General features: G+C 35.5%; 1 protein-coding gene across 1 annotated transcript; it reads left to right on the top strand.

Moving 5' to 3' along the window:
* The first annotated feature begins 2,444 nt into the window (after positions 1 to 2,444).
* Positions 2,445 to 14,478, top strand: LOC148956671 (uncharacterized). Its single transcript, XM_089091666.1, has 4 exons — positions 2,445 to 2,520; positions 7,134 to 7,255; positions 9,929 to 10,176; positions 14,265 to 14,478. Exons 1-4 carry the CDS (start codon positions 2,445 to 2,447, stop codon positions 14,476 to 14,478), a joined length of 660 nt encoding a protein of 219 aa, XP_088947792.1.
* Positions 14,479 to 20,784: the final 6,306 nt, after the last annotated feature.

Raw genomic sequence — 20,784 nt, 5'->3', positions numbered from 1 at the left:
TTCAAAGACCTCTCCATGACGTTGTGAACAGCATCGATCTCCTGAATCGTGGAGTGGCCAGGCTCAGAATACTTCATTGTTATACTCTGGACGTGTGAATGCTTCTTCAGGATGTCTTGCATCATGTAGCTCATTATTTGATTACGATTTTGAGGCACACATGAATCTGACCATGTAACCAACTTTCTGATGTCAGGATAGGTAGTAAAAACCTTATCAAGGATAGCACAAAGACCACTGGCAATATCATTTCCACTTCTACCAGCAAGACATTCTGACCACAAACAACAATAAACTTTCTTGATTAGCTCTCATGTCTGTCTGCGAAATGTAAGAATAGCAGTTAAGTTAAAGCAAGTGATCTTCCTTTTGTAAAAAAAGGATAAACATCCCCCTTTGGCAAAGAAAAAACTTTTCCATATCAAAACACAATACGGGGTCATCCGAAGCCCTGTCCTTATCTCTTTCTTCTTTGCTTTCTAGTTTTCCTTTCACATGTTTTGCTTGAGAGGTTTTGACCTCCTCAGATAATTCAGTACTATTTTGTTCAGCCACCTTTTTTTCTTCACAAACATCGCATCTGTCAGTTTTAGGAACATGAAATGCAAGATTAAATTCACAATTGAAAACTTTTCTGTACATGTGTTCCTTGAGAGCCAACTTACCATCTTCTACACACTTACTTTCATACAATGAATGCAGTTTCCTTACATTGAGTGAAGGGTCGAGGAACGTTCTGTTGGTTTTGGCATGACAATAATAGGATTCAATGGTTGGGAAGCTTTCAATGTTCCTTATTATGTATGCGAGATCCTCTTCTTTACTTTTATTCACAGGATTCTGTGGTACACTAACAGGAGGTACTCGACCACTTGATAACTTATGGGCATAATGTATCCGCTTACCATCGATGTCTAGGGTAGCAAAATAAAATCCTTTGCAGACCACCACAGTTTTCTTATGAACTGACAGGTAATAGTGGAATGTATGCTTCCGCCGAGTCTCTCTTTTTTTGTTCCTTTTTTTAGGTAAAGGTTTTGTTGTTTTCAAATAGTACATCCTTTTGGAATCTTTTGACAATGCCTAAAAGTTTTTAAACACAATGTGAAGATGAGTCTCTGAGAAATGTTCAAAACATCTGAAAGGACAAGAATGAGGGCAAAGGGTTTCACTTCCTTCTCCTTTCCATGTACTTTTTTGGTAACAGGGTTCAGATAAACATTTCCAGAGTTTACTGCATTCTTTATCTGATTTTTAACCCCCTTTTCCTTGTTATTTAACCTCTTTCTGACTTTTTTGGATGCATTATTTCTCGTTTCTGTACCATCATTTCCTTCTGTGGTTGGAGACATGCTAGCAGAAGCTGTTTCACTGATTTCTCTGGTAGCCTCTGGTTCACTTTCTGTTCTATTACTTGTCCGAGTAGTAGGAGAGCTGGACTGGCCAGCATCTTCGCAGAGGGCAGTACTTTCGACTTCTGAGGAAGATCCCTTACTGGGTGGAGATTCGGGATCACTTTCCACTTGGGGGAAATACGTCAATTTAGAATCTTCATCTGAAGACAAATCTTCGGGGCTAAAAAAGAAAGCTTTATGTTCACCCATGTAACTGGAAGATTTTCTAAGAATGATTTTAGTGACACAGACTAGTTCCGCACCCTTTCATTAGCCTACACACAGACAGGTCAAAGAGCAACTACCTCATCTCTTTCCTTGACTGAAATGTTTGACCCAGCTTTTTCTGCCAGTCTAGAACACTAATGTGTTTCCTACTTGGGGAGCTAGTCCTGATTCAGCTGGCAATTATCTTCCTAAATGGGATGTTCATGTCAATATTGCATTCATGTGTCTTCCTAACTCTGATGAACACCCCAGATAGGCACTGTGATCCAAAATGCATTAAACCATGATAGGGGTTGGTGACTTCTTTTTTATACTGGTTTACCACAGGATATTGTTATTGCAAGTGGCTCCCCAAAGTTTTCTTTAACTGAAAGCATGAAAAAACAATAAGTTCTATTTTCTATTCAATCTTATTTTTAGGGAGCCACTTGCAATAACAGTTTCCTGTGGTAAACCAGTATAAAAAGAAGTCATTAACCCCTGCCAAGGTTTAATACATTTAGGATCACAGTGCCTATCTGGGGTGTTCATCAGAGTTAGGAAGACACATGAATGCAATATTGACATGAACATCCCATTCAGGAAGATGCTTGCCAGCTGAATCAGGACTAGCTCCCCAAGTAGGAAACAGATTAGTGTTCTAGACTGTTTTCTGCCCATGAACCTTCATTAGCACCTCCTTTAGAACTGTGGAAGCAAACTCCAATTAATGCTGCTATACATACTTGTTCATCAAGATAAGAAAGATCGTCTTCTTCTTCTCCAAGGTCGCGTTCAGCAAATCAGCAACTTTCGGCAAAACGGACCATGCTATGATCCCGTATGCGATTCGACAAAACCACTTTAAAGAAATCGAAAAATATGCGATTCGGCAAAGGAGAACTGCAAAATACAGGCAGTTAGAGACGTCTTACAGCAATGTCAATTAGACCCTTCGAAAGTAGATTTTTTTTACATAAGATGGCGTTTGTAACTCAGTTTCGCCAAAAATTGTTATTTTTGGCAAAACCGCTTTCAGGCGACGCATTGTTGCGTGAAAAAATCAGGTTTGATTTTTCAGAGGCATGTAATTAAGCTGTCAATAGCAAAGGCCATGAGGCTTCAAAGTTTTATTATTATTAATTTAAAAAGAACCTTACATAAAAATAAGTTTTCTAAGAAGACTAAAGAGCCATATTGAACTCAGGACCAGCAGAAATTAATTCCTATTATAGTTAAAACTAAAAAAGACCAAAAATTACTGTTAAAGAATAAACAAAACCCCGAACGAACAGAAATTAAAATAAACTATCTTACAAACATACAGATGACAGGTGCTAACATATATTACTGAATAAATCTTATATAGGTGCAATATTTTTTATTATTTTCCCTCCAGAGCTGCTTTATATACAAGGGTTAAAAATACCGTTTTGTTAAAAATAGTTGAAAGGTTAAGTAACAAAACTCTGGCGTCAAAAAAACCCACCAGGGCCCGGGGACAGGATGGGATTCTTGCATAAACTTCAGAGAGGGCTCATTTGATTAGAAATTGGAAGTTCTAGTCCAGCTCTTAAGAGTCAAAATTGATCGAAGGGCAAATATACCCCCACGCCTTTTTTACCCACCCCTTCCTTCGAACTAATTCTGTTTATACCCGAAGGCTCAATGAGAGATAGAATGTTTTGGTATTAACACACACCTATTAGGCATCTGCTCTCCTGCCTAACAAGGAAAGAAACAGAGAGTGTAAGGCAGCGGCGGATCCAGGGGAGGGGCGAGGGCCCCCCTAACGTAGTCTAAAGTAATGTAATTTACTTAATTAACGCAAGATTATGCTAATTAAACTTGCTATTTTTTCCATCCATTCATTGTTGTCAATCGCTGTCCACAAGTTATGCAAGATGTCTATTGTTAATATATAAGGCTTTTATCAAAGAGGTAATCGTATAGAATTTGAAAAAATCTTCATTCTATTTCAATTGAAAGTTCTAGATCCGTTTTTAAAGTCAAGAATAATCGGACAGTAAGCAACTTCCCCCCCCCCCCACGCCATAAAAACTTGAAACTTTTTGCAATCAAAAACAAACAAAATTAATGTAAAAAACTTTCCTAATAATAAGATTTTCAAAGAAAAGTAAAGGCAATTTTAAACTTAAGATCATCAGATACAAATACCTGGTAAAATTCAAACTCAAAATGACCAGAAATTACTATTTAAGAATAAATGAAACCCAAAACGAACAGAAATTAAATAAACAATCATAGCAAAAAAACATACAACAAGTAATACTTTAGATCGATGAATAAATAGATTTTAAAACAAGTAATGCTTAAATTGAATATGAAAATCAAGCTTAAAACGAAAAAACTAGTTTGCTATTAAAGTATAAATGAAACATAAAACGAACAGAAATTAAATAAACAATCAATGCGAACAAACTTACAATATATATTAATGTTAATGAATAAATAAATCTTAAAACAAGTGAAACTTAAATTGAATAAGCAATTCAAGTTTGAATCAATTAAAAATAACTACAAAAAAGAGTTTGGGTATCGCCTCACTGCAGAAGCCTAAAACCTACTGCGTCATTGGCGCTTTTCTGAAAACAAATTATATTACAAATGTTTTCTTTTGTACTTAATATTGAAGATAAATATTCAAATTACAGTAAAATTTTGAACTGAAGAGCTTTCAGCAATTAATATCATTATACATAAAATATTCAGTTTAATTTATTAGTTCTTTCCAAGATTGGTCAAGACAAATATAGTTTCACTACAAACAAAATTTGGATACTGCCCCCTTCTTTAACTGTAAAAACCTAAAGCCTTCTGAGTCATTGGCGCTTCACTGAAAACGAATTACTCGTATATTACAAATTTATTCTTTTCCAGTTCTTACAGCATTGAAAATGAAAATAAAAACTACAGTGAAAAAAAAATCTTGAACTGATGGATCTTTCAACAATTAATATCATTATATATCTAATATTCAATTTCATTTTGTTTATACTTTCCAAGACTGTTCAAGACTCATATAGTTTTCAGTCAGGCGCCAATGACACAGTAGGTTTTAGGCTTCTGCAGTGAGGCGATACCCAAACTCTTGTTTGTAGTTATTTTTATTCGATTCAAACTTGATTTGCATATTCAATTTAAGTTTCACTTGTTTTAAGATTTATTTATTCATTACCATTAATATATATTGTATGTTTGTTCGCATTGATTGTTTATTTAATTTCTGTTCGTTTTAAGTTTCATTTATACTTTAATAGCAAACTTTTTTCGTTTTAAGCTTGATTTTCATAATTTATCTAAGCATTATTCGCTTTAAGATCTATTTATTCATTTATATTATTACTTGTTGTATGTTTTTTGCTATGGTTGTTTATTTAATTTCTGTTCGTTTTTGGTTTCATTTATTCTTTAATAGTAATTTCTGTTCGTTTTGATTTTGAAATTTTACAGTTGTTTTTTTCTCTTGATATTACTTTTAAAATTGCCTTTAATTTTATTTTAAAAAATTATTTTTCAGACAGTTTGTTCAATTCATTACAATAAACAACCGAGTCAAACTCAATTTTAAAATTAAGCTCAGGAGATACAAATACCTGTTAAATTTCAAACTCAAAACGACCAGAAATTACTATTAAAGAATAAATGAAACCCAAAACGAACAAAAATTAAATAAACAATCATAGCAAAAAACATACAACAAGTAATAATATCAATGAATAAATAGATCTTAAAGCAAGTAATGCTTAGATTGAATATGAAAATCAAGCTTAAAACGAAAAAACTAGTTTGCTATTAAAGTATAAATGAAACATAAAACGAACAGAAATTAAATAAACAATCAATGCGAACAAACTTACAATATATATTAATGTTAATGAATAAATAAATCTTAGAACAAGTGAAACTTAAATTGAATAAGCAATTCAAGTTTGAATCAATTAAAAATAACTACAAAAAAGAGTTTGGGTATCGCCTCACTGCAGAAGCCTAAAACCTACTGCGTCATTGGCGCTTTTCTGAAAACAAATTATATTACAAATGTTTTCTTTTGTACTTAATATTGAAGATAAATATTCAAATTACAGTAAAATTTTGAACTGAAGAGCTTTCAGCAATTAATATCATTATACATAAAATATTCAGTTTAATTTATTAGTTCTTTCCAAGATTGGTCAAGACAAATATAGTTTCACTACAAACAAAATTTGGATACTGCCCCCTTCTATAACTGTAAAAACCTAAGGCCTTCTGCATCATTGACACTTTACTGAAAATGAATTACTCTTATATTACAGATTTATTCTTTTCCATTTCTTACAGCATTGAAAAAAAAAAATAAAAATTACAGAGAAAAAAAAAATATTGAACTGATGGATCTTTCAAAAAATAATATCATTATATATCTAATATTCAATTTAATTTTGTTTATACTTTCCAAGACTGTTCAAGACTCATGTAGTTTTCAGTCAGGTACCAATGACACAGTAGGTTTTAGGCTTCTGCAGTGAGGCGATACCCAAACTCTTGTTTGCAGTTATTTTTATTCGATTCAAACTTGATTTGCATATTTAATTTGAGTTACACTTATTTTAAGATTCATTCATTCATTAACATTAATATATATTTTATGTTTGTTCGAATTGATTGTTTATTTAATTTCTGTTCGTTTTAAGTTTCATTTATACTTTAATAGCAAACTTTTTTCGTTTTAAGCTTGATTTTCATAATTTATCTAAGCATTACTCGCTTTAAGATCTATTTATTCATTTATGTTATCACTTGTTGTATGTTTTTTGCTATGATTGTTTATTTACTTTCTGTTCGTTTTGGGTTTCATTCATTATCTAATAGTAATTTCTGGTCGTTTTGAGTTTGAATTTTAACAGGTATTTGTATATGCTTAGCTTACGTTTAAAATTGCCATTACTTTTATTTGTAAAACTTATTTTTAAGACAGTTTGTTCAATTCATTAAAATAAACAACCGAGTCAAACTCAAAAAGAGCAGAAATTAACATGAGTAGGGCTCCAAACCCTATGCCTTCCCATGGCCAGGACATAATTTGCACTTTACTGAATAAAATACAAACGAACGTGCATTGTCAGTTTGATATACATATACTGATATCTATTAATCAAAATGTTAATATTATTTGATTTATTAAAGTCATAAAAGTAAAAAAATTTATATTTTTTCAGTAAAATGCAAATTATGTTCTGGCCTTGGGAAGTCATAGGGGTTTTGAGCCCTACTCATGTTAGTTTCTGCTCGTTTTGAGTTTGACTCGGTTATTTATTGTAATTTCTGTTCGTTTTGGGTTTCATTTATTTATCGATGCTGATTTGAGGTAGTTTCACGCTTGGTAGACTATTGGATTTTATTTTTACTCATTTTTAGTTTAATGGAGTTCTTTACTTTACTTTGAAAAACTTATTTTGTGGAAAAAGTTATTTTTTAATTAATTTCCCTAAAAATCGAAACTCAATACCTTATTCTGTTCCTGAGCAGGTGTTTTTCAGTGTGTTGCACTTCTCATTAAATGGTCTTACGCGATTTTAATTTATGGCGATGAAGCATTTAATCATAAGGATATAAAAGAAGCAGTCGCTGCCCTTGTTGAAGCAATACAGGTAATTCAAATACGCAACCTAAACATTTTGTTTTTTTTAGAAGGAGGGGATGGGGGGGGGGGTTAAGACCACATGGAATTTTAAGGGAACAAATAAACTATTACTTTGCTACTGCTCACGATTCAGCATTTTCTGCAGCTTTTTTCACATGTCTGATGTCCGAAAGTCTCTTTGGCTTGTCTTATATGTTATATAAGATATGTATGTGTTATATACCATATTATTATCATTTTTCTGACTTTGTTCATCGGTGCTTTACTATCATGGTTTTACTGATTTATTTGTATTATTGATTTTATACAAAACTCTTACGTTTTTTTTGTATGTATCAAACAAGTGTAAAACTGATGAAATTTGGAGTAATCATTGTTAGTTGTGATTGAAGTCCTTGTAATCCAGACGACTATGGAAAAGGACCCTTAAGCATGGGATAACTGAGTCGTAGCGGATAAAAAGCCTTAAACATTTGAATAGGTAGATAGAATTTCGGCTAGAAAGGGCTCATAGTGTATAGCAGATTGAAATCAAGACACTTCAGGGACGGGTAAATACAAGTAAAGAAGTTTAAAATGCCATACTCCCGCAGCCCCCGGTGCAAGGAATGTAAATTATGCGTTTGGTTAATTTTTTAAATGGAGGATTTATAATTGAAAAAGGGGGAAATATTTAATTCTGGGTTAGTCCGAGAAGGGTAAGGGCAATGAGGCAAAATTTCGGGAAATTTTGAGGGGTATGTTGAACTAAACGAAAAGAAACTATCCGTATCCAAGTTATGCAAAAAGCGTATCTGCAATATTTTAAGAACTGGTAAGGGCATTAACCTGAAACATTATGGGCCACTACTACTACTGCTACTATTGTGGCGGCAAATGTGACTGCCAATGTGACTACTTCCAATTGCAACAACTTGCAACTGAGACTGTGACACCTTGCAACTGCTACTACATCCACTTAAGACTACTTTCAGGGAATGTCTAGCGGGTTTAATGAACTTTGAAACTTTAATGTTGACAAAAAAAAAACAAGAATTTGAAGTTTTGATACTTTGATGAATTTTCAATGTTGAAATGGGGAATGTTGAAAAACTTGAAAATTTGGGAATAAAAAACGAACGGAAACAAATAAAAAAAAAATCTGAAAAAGTAAGTTTTTCAAAGAAATTAAAGAGCCATTTTAATTTTAAGACCTGCAGAAATAAATTCCTATAATCTTTCAAACTCAAAACGGCCGAAAATTACTATTAAAGAATAAATGAAACCCAACACAAACAGAAATTAAATAAACAATATAATTGAAAATAAATGAATAAATAAATCTTAAAACGAGTAAAACTTAAATTGAATATGCAAATAAAGCTTAAAATGACCAAAAATCTCTACAAATAAGAGTTTGGCAACCGGCAAAACAACACCATAATAACCAAGATTACTAAAAAAAACAATAAATAAATGTGGATTGACAATTTAATATACATATACTTATATTTATTCCTTAAATTCTTAATAATTTTTAATTTATTAAAGTTAAAATAAAGAAAATATTAAAAAAAAATTCACTAAAGTACTATATTTGTTCGGGTCTTTAGATTTCATTGGTACGTCAGCCCTGCTTTTCTTAGTTTCTGTTTATTTTGTGTTTGAATCGGTTATATATTATAACTTGTGTTTATTGTGGGTTATATTTTTTTGCTGATGGCGATCCATGGTAGTTTTGTGGACGAAAAATCATTTGACTTTGTTTTTGCTCATTTTTGGTTTAATGTACCCTTTACCTTTCTTTTCAAAACCTGTTTGGGAATTAAAAAAAAAATAATTTATGTTCCGTAAAGAAAGAAAAACGAGCAAAAGTGGGGTTTTTAAAGGCCAAGTGAAAATACTGAAAAAACACAACAAAGCGAATATTTTTACATAATTTCTGTTCGTTTTTTTATATAGGCCTAGTCTTTTTTCGTTGGTAAAAAAAAAAATATTTAACATATTTTCGCTTTTTTCTATAAGAATCCATAGTTTGGCTTACTATTTATGTGTTTTTAACAACTTTTATAAAATAAACCATTTTGAAAATCTGGACACCCAATTTATTCTTTGATTTAGTTCTATACCTCTTCAAAATTTCCCAGAAAAATAAAACTTATCGCCGTTTCTAAGGCATTATATCCGTTTTGTTTTGACAACCCAGATGAACCTACAATATTTTGATTTTGTTCAATTGTAAGAGCAGAAGTAGTAATAGTAGTAGCCCTGAAAGTTTCAACATAACACCCTCAGTCGTTCTTGAGACATTGTTGAGATATCTTATTGAAAACCAGCATATACAAAGTGTCTTTTGACTTAGTTTTAAAGCAACACAAACTTTCCGCGAAAGTTTCCTCTTTATACCCTATTCTACCCTTAAGATATCCTGCCTATATGTCTTGACAACCTGGATGCACATAAACGATTGTGATTTAGTTCAATTGTAGCAGTAGTAGTAGAAGTAGCAGCAAAAGTGGTAGTAAAATTGGTAGCCCTAGGATTTTTAACATACTCGTAGTTGAAAATGAAGTAGTAGTAGTAATAGTAATAGTAGTAAAACTAGTAGTTTCTCTTTTAAATGTTTTTTTAAAAATACCAAAGGGAGAACATTTGAGAGGATGCTGGAAAACCATGGTCTAAATCAATAATTTCTTTTTAGAATTTCCGTGTGTTTATTGTGGACAAACTTAGAAGTCAAGGGTCAGTGATTGATACCCAAAGCACGACAAGTCAAAAGTTTGACAGAGGATCTCTACCTGATTTTCCCTTAACTTCTGAAGAAAAAATGGAAACTTCTGAGCCTGGGATAGAAACTCAAAGACGGAATCACTCTTTTAGCACCGATTCGATACTCAGTGTTTTAAGGAGTGAAGAGAAGTCACTACCAAAGCCACCTATGTATAAAAGGTATTCTGTTGCTAATATCCATTTTATTTTGATGAATACCCCGAAATAATGTTAAATTTTCTAAAAGTAGTCTTGCTAATTTTGCATTTTCTTTCAATACGAATATCCCAGAATAAACCCGATTCGATATCAAACAATATAAGGAGTGAATAAGAGAATAAAAGATCTAAAGCCGAACTGGCCAGCCATGACAGAAAAAATATAAATACGACAAACCGGTCTATGGCCAGTAAATGAAAACAAATATTTCGCCCGTATCAAACATCGTCTTCAGCGTAGAAAAAAAAAACTAAAACTAAAAAATGTACATAAAACTAAAATATAATCATCTTAAAATTATACTTTACAATTGCCTAAAATCGACAATTTTGAGCTTCCTTAGTAAAACCCCCAAACAAAAGTAACTGAATTAAATCCTCTAAAATACCAAATGAACAAGGAATAATAATTTTATACAAAGCTTTTGATGCTACTATTCGCTTAGGTTTATTATTTGAACTAACTCCTGGGACATTTTGCAATACCTTATTTTTATTTTTAAATATGGGTTCCTTTTTTAAAATACTATCATAAATAGGATCAATATTTATATTCCCAGTATCTCTGATAAACCCTACATTCCCAGTACTAACTGATAAACCTAAAACAATATTTAAAAAAAATATATTTTTCCAGGTTTATCAGTTAATAGAGTATACTATTAATTCCATTTTAATTTCCATTCGAATGAGCCCTCTTGCGACATTCTAGGATGGCTCGGTCAATATGATCATTCCTGAAAAAAAAAACAAATAAACACGAATCCGTGACCTTTCTTCTGGCAAAAAATACAACATTCCACATTTTTGGAGATAGGGAGCTTGAAACCTCTACAGTAGGGTTTCTGATACACTGAATCTGATGATGTGATTTTCATTAATATTTTATGAATTTTATGGGGCGTTCCCCTTTTTTCGAAAATAAGGCAAATTTAATGAGGCTCGTAACTTTTGATGGGTAAAACTAAACTTGATGAAATTTATATATCTCAAATCAGCATAAAAATACAATTCTTTTGATGTGTCTATCTGTATCAAAATTCCGTTTTTTAGAGTTTCGGTTACTATTGAGCCGGATCGCTCTTTACTTAAAGTTCGTTACCACAAACTGTTTGATTAGTCACGTTTTTCAATTGCTTCTATTATACAGTGTTCAAAAATGTTATTATTCCATTTACACATATAGAAAAGTAATTTAAACAGGCTTTGAGACAATGTATTCGATTTTTTAAGAAATAATTTAATATTGATTATTAAAATAATTAAAAAATTTATTTTTTAAACGCCAAAAAATTAATTGAAAAATATTATTGAGATCACGACTTGCGAATCCTAAACGACTGCATTCCTCTATGACTCATTACTAACATTAACTGCGAAGTACTAATTTTTGTTGGTGATAACTTACATCCCTGTCCCTGGGATCTGTGGGGGGGAGGGGGAGGATCGTGTAATCCCCACAGGCATAATTATTGAACCTTTAAACTATGCTGACAAAAATCCAAAACGTCGTCAATTTAGTCCTATACATCTATCAGAAAATACTTACTTTTTGTTGAAATTAACCCCCCCCCCCCAAAAAAAAAGATCCCAAAATCTTTCAAATACTATGTCAAATATGCCATTGAAATTGCCACTGTTAAGTATTCCATTGAAAGTCCTGGTGTGGAAGTTGCCACCTCAGCAGTGATGTCTCCTCTTTTTTTTAACCTTGACAATAGAACATAGGGAAATTGTGGATCGATGTTTTAGAGCACAGGGCAAAATTCTTGATAGCTCTTTCATGGCTGGTGCTCATGTATACCTGATTTTCATAAGTTCGGCTTGATAACACCTGGGGTAAGTTAAAGTCGGCAATTTTTTCTATCATTCTCGGATGGAAGAAGGCCAGGAAACGTGAAAATTAAAGCCTTTAAGTTAGCATCATTGATTGCCTTTATCTGGGGATATGTGGTCTATCATCATGATTAATTAAGTAATATTTCATGATTAGTAAAATCTGCTCATGATTAGTATTTGCAATATATGTCTCTGGTCAGTATCAGCAAACTAGTAAAGAATGATATGCCGACCATGCTGATCAAATTTTTACTCTGAGCTTTCAAAGAAACTGCCTAATGAAACGATGGATGAAAATTTAGACTTAGACTATTGTAGATAGCATAGATATAGTATAGATAGTTACATAGACATGTGTGTTTAAAGGCCAGTGATCATATTCACAAAACAACAATATCCAACAAAAGTAATTTCTTTCACATTTCCTCTCCATTCTCTATAAAAAAAATTTATTTGCATTAAATAGGTCTCCTGAAGCAGAAATGCAAATACCTGGAGTGGCGTAATGTCTACTACTACTACTACTACTAGTAGCAACTCACTGCAGTACCTCTCCGCTATGGGCCAACATAGCTACACACGCTCCTTATCCATCCAACTATTCTCAAAGGCTCCCTATTCTCACCCGACCAGTATGTTCCACTTCCCATTGAGTCTTTCTTTACGAAATCCTCCCACCCCAACTGTGGACGACCTGGTTTCCGTTTAGACCTAGACGGTCGGCCGAAAAGGAAAATTTTTGGCAATCTATCATCCTTCAAAACTTGCCCCGGGAATCCAAACCTTTCTCTCATTATAACCCTATAAGGCGGGATTGAACCATACTTCGTACAGCCTTGTGTTGAAATACAGTCAGACAGTCGGGTACCCAAAACAATCCGTAGGCAATTTTTCTGAAAAACGTCTAGCAAATCTTCCTTCGTTTTTCGGAGCGCCCATGCTCCAGAACCATATTTTACCACTGTCATCATAGTAGGACAAAAATAAGTTTTGACCAGGAAAAAATTGGTACAGAAATGGTTTCTTCACCATCCGGACCAGAAAAAAAATGCTTAACAACATATCAAAAATCTAAATCTCTAACTCGATGCGAAATTGTTTTTCTTTAATGTTTTTTTATTTATTTTCTCAAAAACCAGGGAAAAAATTGAAAACGTAAACTATAATGTTTTACACATCTTTTTAGATCAGCTTTTGGCTCTGAATTCATTTCTGATACTCATTTCGTTACCTGACCAAAAGAAAAATATTTATCAGCAAAAAAAAAATGGGAAAAAAAACTGTGTCTTTGGGGAAAAAAACTCTTACCAGCGTTTATCAAGGTCTACTACGGAATAAGTTTGTCGTTCTTGTAGTCTATTTGGCTATGTAAACGAAAGGATTAGAAAAAACAAAAAGACTAAACAACAATAAACAGGAATGACGAAACATTTCAGCGCCAAACACCATGTGACAAGGTAGGCTCTAACTTAATGTGTTCAGAGAAAAGCTTTTATCTTATTTTTCAAATATATAAAAATTGCACATCATCAAAATGTAGGAACTAGATTTTTCATCATCACAGTTAACTGTTATTCTTCTTCACTAAGTTCTTCTTCTCGAAACTTCGAATTGTTGCACGAGCTTCCCTTACAGGTACGGCAGGCTATAGTACACTCAAGTTCGTTTTTCTTACAGGTACACTTTTCACTATCACAGCCGTCAATACGACGCGAGCATTTGATAATTTTCAGCAGGTGAGACGGAGCGGCAGGGAGATCTGCTTTTATTGGCGCAAAAACTTCGTTATCCTGCAGTTTACATCCCAGGCGTAAAGGGTCTACTGGGTTCCCAAGCCAGATTTGAACTTGGCAGTAGATACGTAGCGAGTGGTACTTCGTTGGTGCCTGAGTCAGCGGCAGTTCTTGTGGATGCACGAAAGTGGTGGCAGTGCTCACTTTTCTGTGAAAGATTAGCTTTCTGGCAGTGTCTAGGTTCGAAACATCAGGGCAACCGTACAGTATTAACAAAGCTCGCTCTCCTGCTGCCACAATATCGTCAAGCGATGCAAGCTTGTCGCCAACTATAGCAGCGCTGTCCCTGTAACTTTTGTTGGAAAGTAGCAGCTGAACGGCTTTGACCTTTCCTATTCCGTTAAGGTGAGAGGTTGTGTCACAACCTAGCACGGCATGACAGAACGGTATCAGAACGGTATCTGACATCTGTTCCTAGCTTCTGCTTCATCTCACTAATATCCCAAGCTGAACTAGTACCGCCAAACTTAGCTTCAGGTGAGAAATATAAACGCCCGGAACGCGAATCTGATCGACTGATCAGAAGAAATTCGGAAACCAACGGCTTCCAAATGGTTGCCGAGCAGCTTCAGGAAACGTCCTTTGTGAAAGAAACTCTTCTTTCTTCATGCAGAGGGTCATCTCTTCGGTGAAAAAGACTTGGCGGCCAACCAGCCTTGCTCGACGTAAATGGGTAGCATCTTTGATTGCTGGACCACCTTCATATCCTTCAAACACAACGATCGCCCTAGGGTACCTTGCTTGTACGTAATGGACGTATGAAGCAAAGATGACCTTGAAGGTTGACCCTACCTTCCATGGAACTCGATTTAGAAGAGAACCACCATCCGACGATGTTACACGCAGAAGCAGGTCTTGAGGGTGACTGAGTCTCAACCCCGCAAGCCTGAAAGATCGCTTTTGCAAGCTCTGGCTTATTTGCTTTTCTCATAAGGCCATCGCTTTCGAAAAGAGAAGGAGGAATCGTACAAAGTTCGTACTTGAAGTATTCTTCTCGGAAGTCAGTTCGTTGGGCTACTATTATAAACCGCTGGAAAAGGAGCGCCGGATCTATGTGCGCTACCACAGAGGACCCCGCCTTTTTGGCATTCATTAGGGTCACTTGGTCTTTTTTCTTGAAGACTTGCTCCTTCAAGGTTTTTCCCGTCATATTACTTAGAATCAACTTTCCAGCCACATCGGCCTCGTCAACATTAACATCTTTGGAAGAAGTTATGCCGTTGGTAATGTTTCTAAGCTAAATGTCACCTCTGAACGGAGAAGATTATACAAAGTACGCCACGAGCTCCTGGGTATCGTCGAAGTCACGCTCTTTTCAGTTAGAACTGATGTCGTGGCACCGCTTGCATGCTGAGTAACAAATTGTAGCCAAATTTTAAATCATGAGGTTTATCCCCAGGCATGCTGGTCTTGACAGAACCCAAATGGCTCTCTGTACTTCTGTCATCCCACCTCCAGTTGTAAGACTGCCCGATGTTTCCAGACTTCTCATATACTCCTGCTCGATGACAAGATCTGCCGAGAGCCCAGCCCAGCGTCGCTCTGATCTTCTAATGGTGTGACCTCCCTGTTCAAATGCTTCGAAGATTGGTGGGTGACTAGTTTGAAGCCTAGCCATCTCTTGCTGGTATATCCAGACCGACTTGACATAGAGGTTATGTCCAGATGCTGCTAGAAACGGAAGCATCTCTACTGCAGATTGTAGGTGCAAATCCCACAGACCTAGTCTCTCGGCACGTATGAACTTAAGCAGTATCCCAACTATGTCAAGGTACTGAAACCAGAGCTTCGCAGTTCCCTGAGTCAGCAGGTCTTGGCGTCTCTGCTTGAGAAAGTTTTCAAGTTACTTGAGCTGGGGATCATGACTGAGATCTTCGGGTGGGGTGTATCCAGCCAGTACGTTAGCGAAGACAGTAGACATGTCTAGAGATGTCAACGTCACTTGCTCTTCTTCGAGGAGATGAGCGTATATGGCCGAGCTCACGAGAATGTGAGCTCGAACAGCTATAGAAATCGCTTTTCCAGAAAGAATGTGCGGCACTGCACCAGTCACGTATACCAATTCCGGAACCTCTTTCAGACCAGAACCTTGCATGAGGTGTCCTATGTATCCGACGAAACTCATCATCAAATGAAAACCGCCTAACTTGAGAACTATACTACTCAGCTCATTCGTCGTGTCGGATTTGAGGATCTTCATAGACTTCCACCAGAGCGGCTGGTCAAATGTGAGAACTGGTGTGAATCCATAGGTTCTGCCTTGCGAAGCTACAAAGCGCAAGGTTGAGTAAAGGCAGGATTCGTTGCTAGACGGGAGGTCAATCATGGGCAAAGACAAGACGCTTGCCTTGCTGCGAAGATTTCCCGTTTCATGATGTATTTGGTTAGAGAAAACTGACTGCATAAATCCATTCCAGCTTGGCCTTGGGACATTCAGGAACCCGGTAGCTAACCAGAGCTGATCGAGTGAGGCATACGGGTCGTTGACATTTTAGCCAGGGCTCTTCTCATATTGCACCTTTGAAAGCACTGTCTCCCTTAAGCGGGAAGGGTAGATGGGAATTTTTCCTTTTTGGGCTACTTCATCTAATGAAACTTCAACTCTCGGAATGGGCGATCGGCTGTTAATGAGAGGAGGCGTGACTGTTGCTAGCAGAGCCATCCCAGGGAAAATGTTTCTTCTGTCCATCGTGTAAACATCGTGATCTGCATTATCAGCTACATGCTGCACAGCATGTGCGGAGGTAACTCCTGCAAGGCTAGATTCATCATGGACTCATGCACAGCATTTAAAATTTCTGGACTTCAGCATAGGAGGAGCAGTATCCATGGCTGTGTAAAATGTCAATAAAAAATCTGGACTTGAAATGGTGATCCAGTTGCACTGCTAAGCCTAGTTGCAGTGGACAAATGAGGGCACGCGGGCGAGCTGCTCGAACGATGGAATTGCCAATGGCAAGCACTTTGAAGGAAATATCGGTTCCAACGAATATTTGATCTAAGAACACCATTAGGCTATCAGGTAGAGAGCCTTCCAGCTGTTCTCCAGAAGAAATCTGCTTTACGGTCATATGTGATTCCTTCTGTGCTGGCAGTCCTTTGATATCACTTTTGATAATCTTTGCTGCTGATCTAATAAGCTTTATTTTCTCACTCTCTTCGTTATCGGTTTTGTCCAAGTAATAAAAATTCTGGAGTATCGCTGATGCTTTTTCTTTGAATGCCACCACGTCAGCCTTACTGTCAATAGTTGCAAATACTAGCTGGTCACTGAAATATTCCAGAAGCTTGCTGTTCAAGTACTTGTTAGAGTACGGTTCAAGGTCTGTCCCATTAAAAAGCTCTCCCATTTTAACAACAAGTTCACTGACTGTATACTATTCTTCTTCATTTTCATCGAAAAAAGTAGCCAGCTTCAAAAACGCCTGATATCTTTCATCGTGACCTGGCCTCCCCCTTTTTGGACGTTTTTTATCTGGCTCAGTATCTTCGAGTATTCCAAAAAGTTCTAGCGTCACAAATATGGCTGGAAGGCTCTTATTTAATCGGAACATAGAAGAACAGGCTGCGTGATAAATAACGTCAACTGCGTGCAGGTCTGACACTGCACATATTTGGCGGAAAGCGTTATTTGACCAATCATCATCACAGCTTTTGCACACTGCCTTTATACTCTCTTCAAAGTCTTTAGTCCGAACCTTGTACCACTCGTGTCCTTTTCTGTTGGTAGTGTTGAGATTTATCCTTGTAGTACACAAAAAGCAACACTCTTGGAAGTTGAAACTTGGAGTCCGTGATCGGAGTACCACTTTTTCTGCTTCCGTCTTTTATTGCAAGGTTCGTCGTCTCTCATTCTCAATTTTCGACAGGTATATTTTGTTTGTGAAAGTCTTTCTGCAAGCAACATGGACTAGGTTCCCTGCCTCGACAGAGATGCTGGTACCTCTCGTTTTGCTAGCTTCATTGATCACCGTAGCTCCTTTTCTGCCAGTACCGACGATTCTGAGGTGTCTATTGAACATTCACAAAGGGGACATAAAACTGCGGTCTCAGCCATCTAAAAAAGAGAACTGGGAATAAGTGAGTATAAGTAGTATAAGTATAAGTAGTATAAGTAATAAGTGAGTATAAGCATGGGAATAAGTAGAGCTGTCGGTGAATGTTACAACGAAAACCCTGATTCTGAACCGAAAAATCTGTAGCTAAACCCTCCCCAGTTCAGATAGGTTACTAAAATAAATGAACTGTCAATCTTATTGAGGGCCGGCGTCGAGTATCATGGGTGCTTTAAAGATTCTTTACCAGGGAAATCTGACAGTCACATCCGCGAAGGGGACCGGCGATAGTCGATAGTACTCTCGCATCCACTAGAGAAATAGCTTTTTAGTTCCGCCTAGCGGCGTCGACCGTGCTGCACTCTAGCGACTTGTTTTCTGTACTTAAGTATTCTTCAGACATATGGCGCTGATAAAATATGTGTCAGAAAAGAGAGGTAGGACGAGTGTAGAGTCTTCTTTCCTTTCTATATTTCCTTCCTCCGATTCCTTTCCGCTTCCTAGTAGTTACTTTACAAAAGCATCGGCAAGAAAAACAAACAAAAACGCACCTGTGTTAAATCTCTGCTCGGACTCCAAAATACTTTCCATCTGAGGAGGTTTTTTTTGCAGATAGGTGGCTCTACAAGGCTCAGCAGACTGAAGCAACTTTGAAAAGAGTGTAAGATCAAGGCATGTGTAACAGAAAGTGAATATCAGAAGGGACTTTCCAGCTGGTTGAAAATGTCTTCACCAATAAAGTTCGGTAGAAAAAGAAATGGATTCGGAACGCCGGGAAGCTATTTGTTCAGCTGAGGAAAAATAAACCAAAAATTCGTGCTCCTCTTCGAAAAATACGTGATCGTGTGTCGCTTGGTTTTTTGTTTTTTTTTTCATACAAAAACAAAAACAAAACATAAAAAATAATTAAATTATTAAACGTGATTTTTATGTCTAATAAAAGAGCACAAAAACAATCGTTTCTTAAAAGCGAAACCATCAATAAACTACTTTTTTTTTCACGGTTCCTCATTCTTGGATTCTGGAAATATCTAAAATATAGGCGCAAAAAACGTGAAAAAAAAGGGAATTTCGCAACGGGATGGAGATTTAGATTTTTGATATGTTGTAGAGCTCACTTTTCTGAACACAGTGGTGGAAAAATAATTTCTGTGCCAATTTTTTCCTGGTTTGACCATTTTTTTTCCGTATCTTTCCCCTACTAGTAGCCAGGTCCTGCATTTCAGAACTATATGCAAAACATGAAAGAATTTATCGGTTTTGAATTCAGTTTTAGGGGAATTGTCCTGTTATGAAAGAGGCAAATTTGACATAGACTATTTAAAATACATACATGTTTTATGTGAGGGCAGAATTATACTTTAAGATATCTAATTCGGGTGCCAAGTACTTTAAGCGTAGGAAAATCTATAAAGGCAAGTCTTTTTTAAAGCATACGAAATCAATCTTTCTGTAATTTTGGTTTGTGTTTGATTTTCTTTTAAAATTAAATGCATAATAATTAAATATATTATTGATTAAACAAATTGATTCTTTTACCAGGAATCCTTGCGGCTTAAAATTTGCTGTGTTTTGTTTAATTTTGCAGGCAATTTAGTTGCTCTTTTTGTTTGAGCGTTCTTTTCTAGAAGTATTTAAAATAAACTTATTCCTACGAAAAAAATTTCCTGAAATATATTCCGTGTCACCCAACCACCACTGATATTTTGGCATTTGCCCCCCCCCCCCGGAGAATTTTCTACCGGCACCCTTGTATTTCAAAAAGTACTCGTGTGAACTAACTAGGCCAAGTTCTTCTTTAATTGCCTTTCTCTTCTTTCAAAATCTTGGACTGCAACCTAATTTGACGGAGCATTTTCATTTGCATAATATGTTGAAACATTCACTTATCATGCCAGCCGATACAAGTTGAAATCCTGACTGTTTATCCCCTGAAGACTCGTATTTATGCCCGCCTATTGAAACTAGATATGTAACAGCTGAGGAGTTTCTAATATAAAACTGATGGTAACAACTTTTAATAGAAACAAATAAACTTATGAAAATGTCTGTTTTGAATTAATTAGAAAAAAAAAATTAAAAGTCAAGTTGTTCCTTTCAAAATCCTCTACAAGTCCGTGTTAATTTTATTAAACTTGTATGTACCGTTCTTAAAGACAAGTTGAAATGGAGTTTGCACGAAAAAGCCTAATTTAGAAAGCCCAGAAATTTTTTTTTAGCAAAGTCAAATTATGTTGCTAGATCAGGGGAACAGATAGAAACCAAAATTGATCCCGTTATGCGTCTGTTGTCGCCAGACAAGCTAAAAATATTTAACATGGAAGAGATAGCCGGGAATTTTTCTATTTCGTTCCCCCTGAAACGAGCAACAAGTGTATAGGCTTTACATGTTTTTTCTTGAAAACGGCATTCTAATTTGGTCTGAAAATTTGTTTACTAATATCTTCTGACCTAAAAATGCGCTCTAGATAACGGACGACTTTGGAAAATCATTTACTTATATCTAGCACATAAAATCCTATTTTTTTTTGATTTCTCAAATTTATAGAATTTAAATAATTTTAAGTAATTTTTTTTTTTTAAGTTTACTTTAAAAAAAAAAAAAACATGGATTTGTTTGGGTACATACGCAAACCGGTCTTCCAATTCAAGACTACTGATCTGAATTAAGTGGCATAAACACTGACTGAATGATTAAGTTAAACAGAATTGATAAATATTTACAAATTTACGTAAGTTTGTCTTGAAAACATTTTGAGTTCCTTTTTTTTTTCTTTGTTTCTTTGCCCTCTTCACACCCACTTATTTTGCATATTACATGTAAAAAATATAAATAATAAAAAATTATCTCAAGGCAGCATTGCAAAATGATGCACAGTTTTT

This window comes from Artemia sp. Qi Xiang Cuo, chromosome 1, assembly GCF_049724085.1.
Source record: "Artemia sp. Qi Xiang Cuo chromosome 1, ASM4972408v1, whole genome shotgun sequence".
NCBI lineage: Eukaryota > Metazoa > Arthropoda > Branchiopoda > Anostraca > Artemiidae > Artemia > Artemia sp. Qi Xiang Cuo.
Note: the sequence above shows the minus strand (reverse complement) of the source record. Positions and strands in the feature narration are given on the sequence as shown.

Coding starts and splice junctions, on each gene's coding strand:
- LOC148956671 (XM_089091666.1), top strand. CDS start 2,445: ATGCGATTCGACAAAACCACTTTAAAGAAATCGAAAAATATGCGATTC. Junction 2,521..7,133: donor AGAACTGCAAAATACAGGCA/GTTAGAGACGTC, acceptor GTTCCTGAGCAG/GTGTTTTTCAGTGTGTTGCA. Junction 10,177..14,264: donor AAGCCACCTATGTATAAAAG/GTATTCTGTTGC, acceptor ATCTGTTCCTAG/CTTCTGCTTCATCTCACTAA.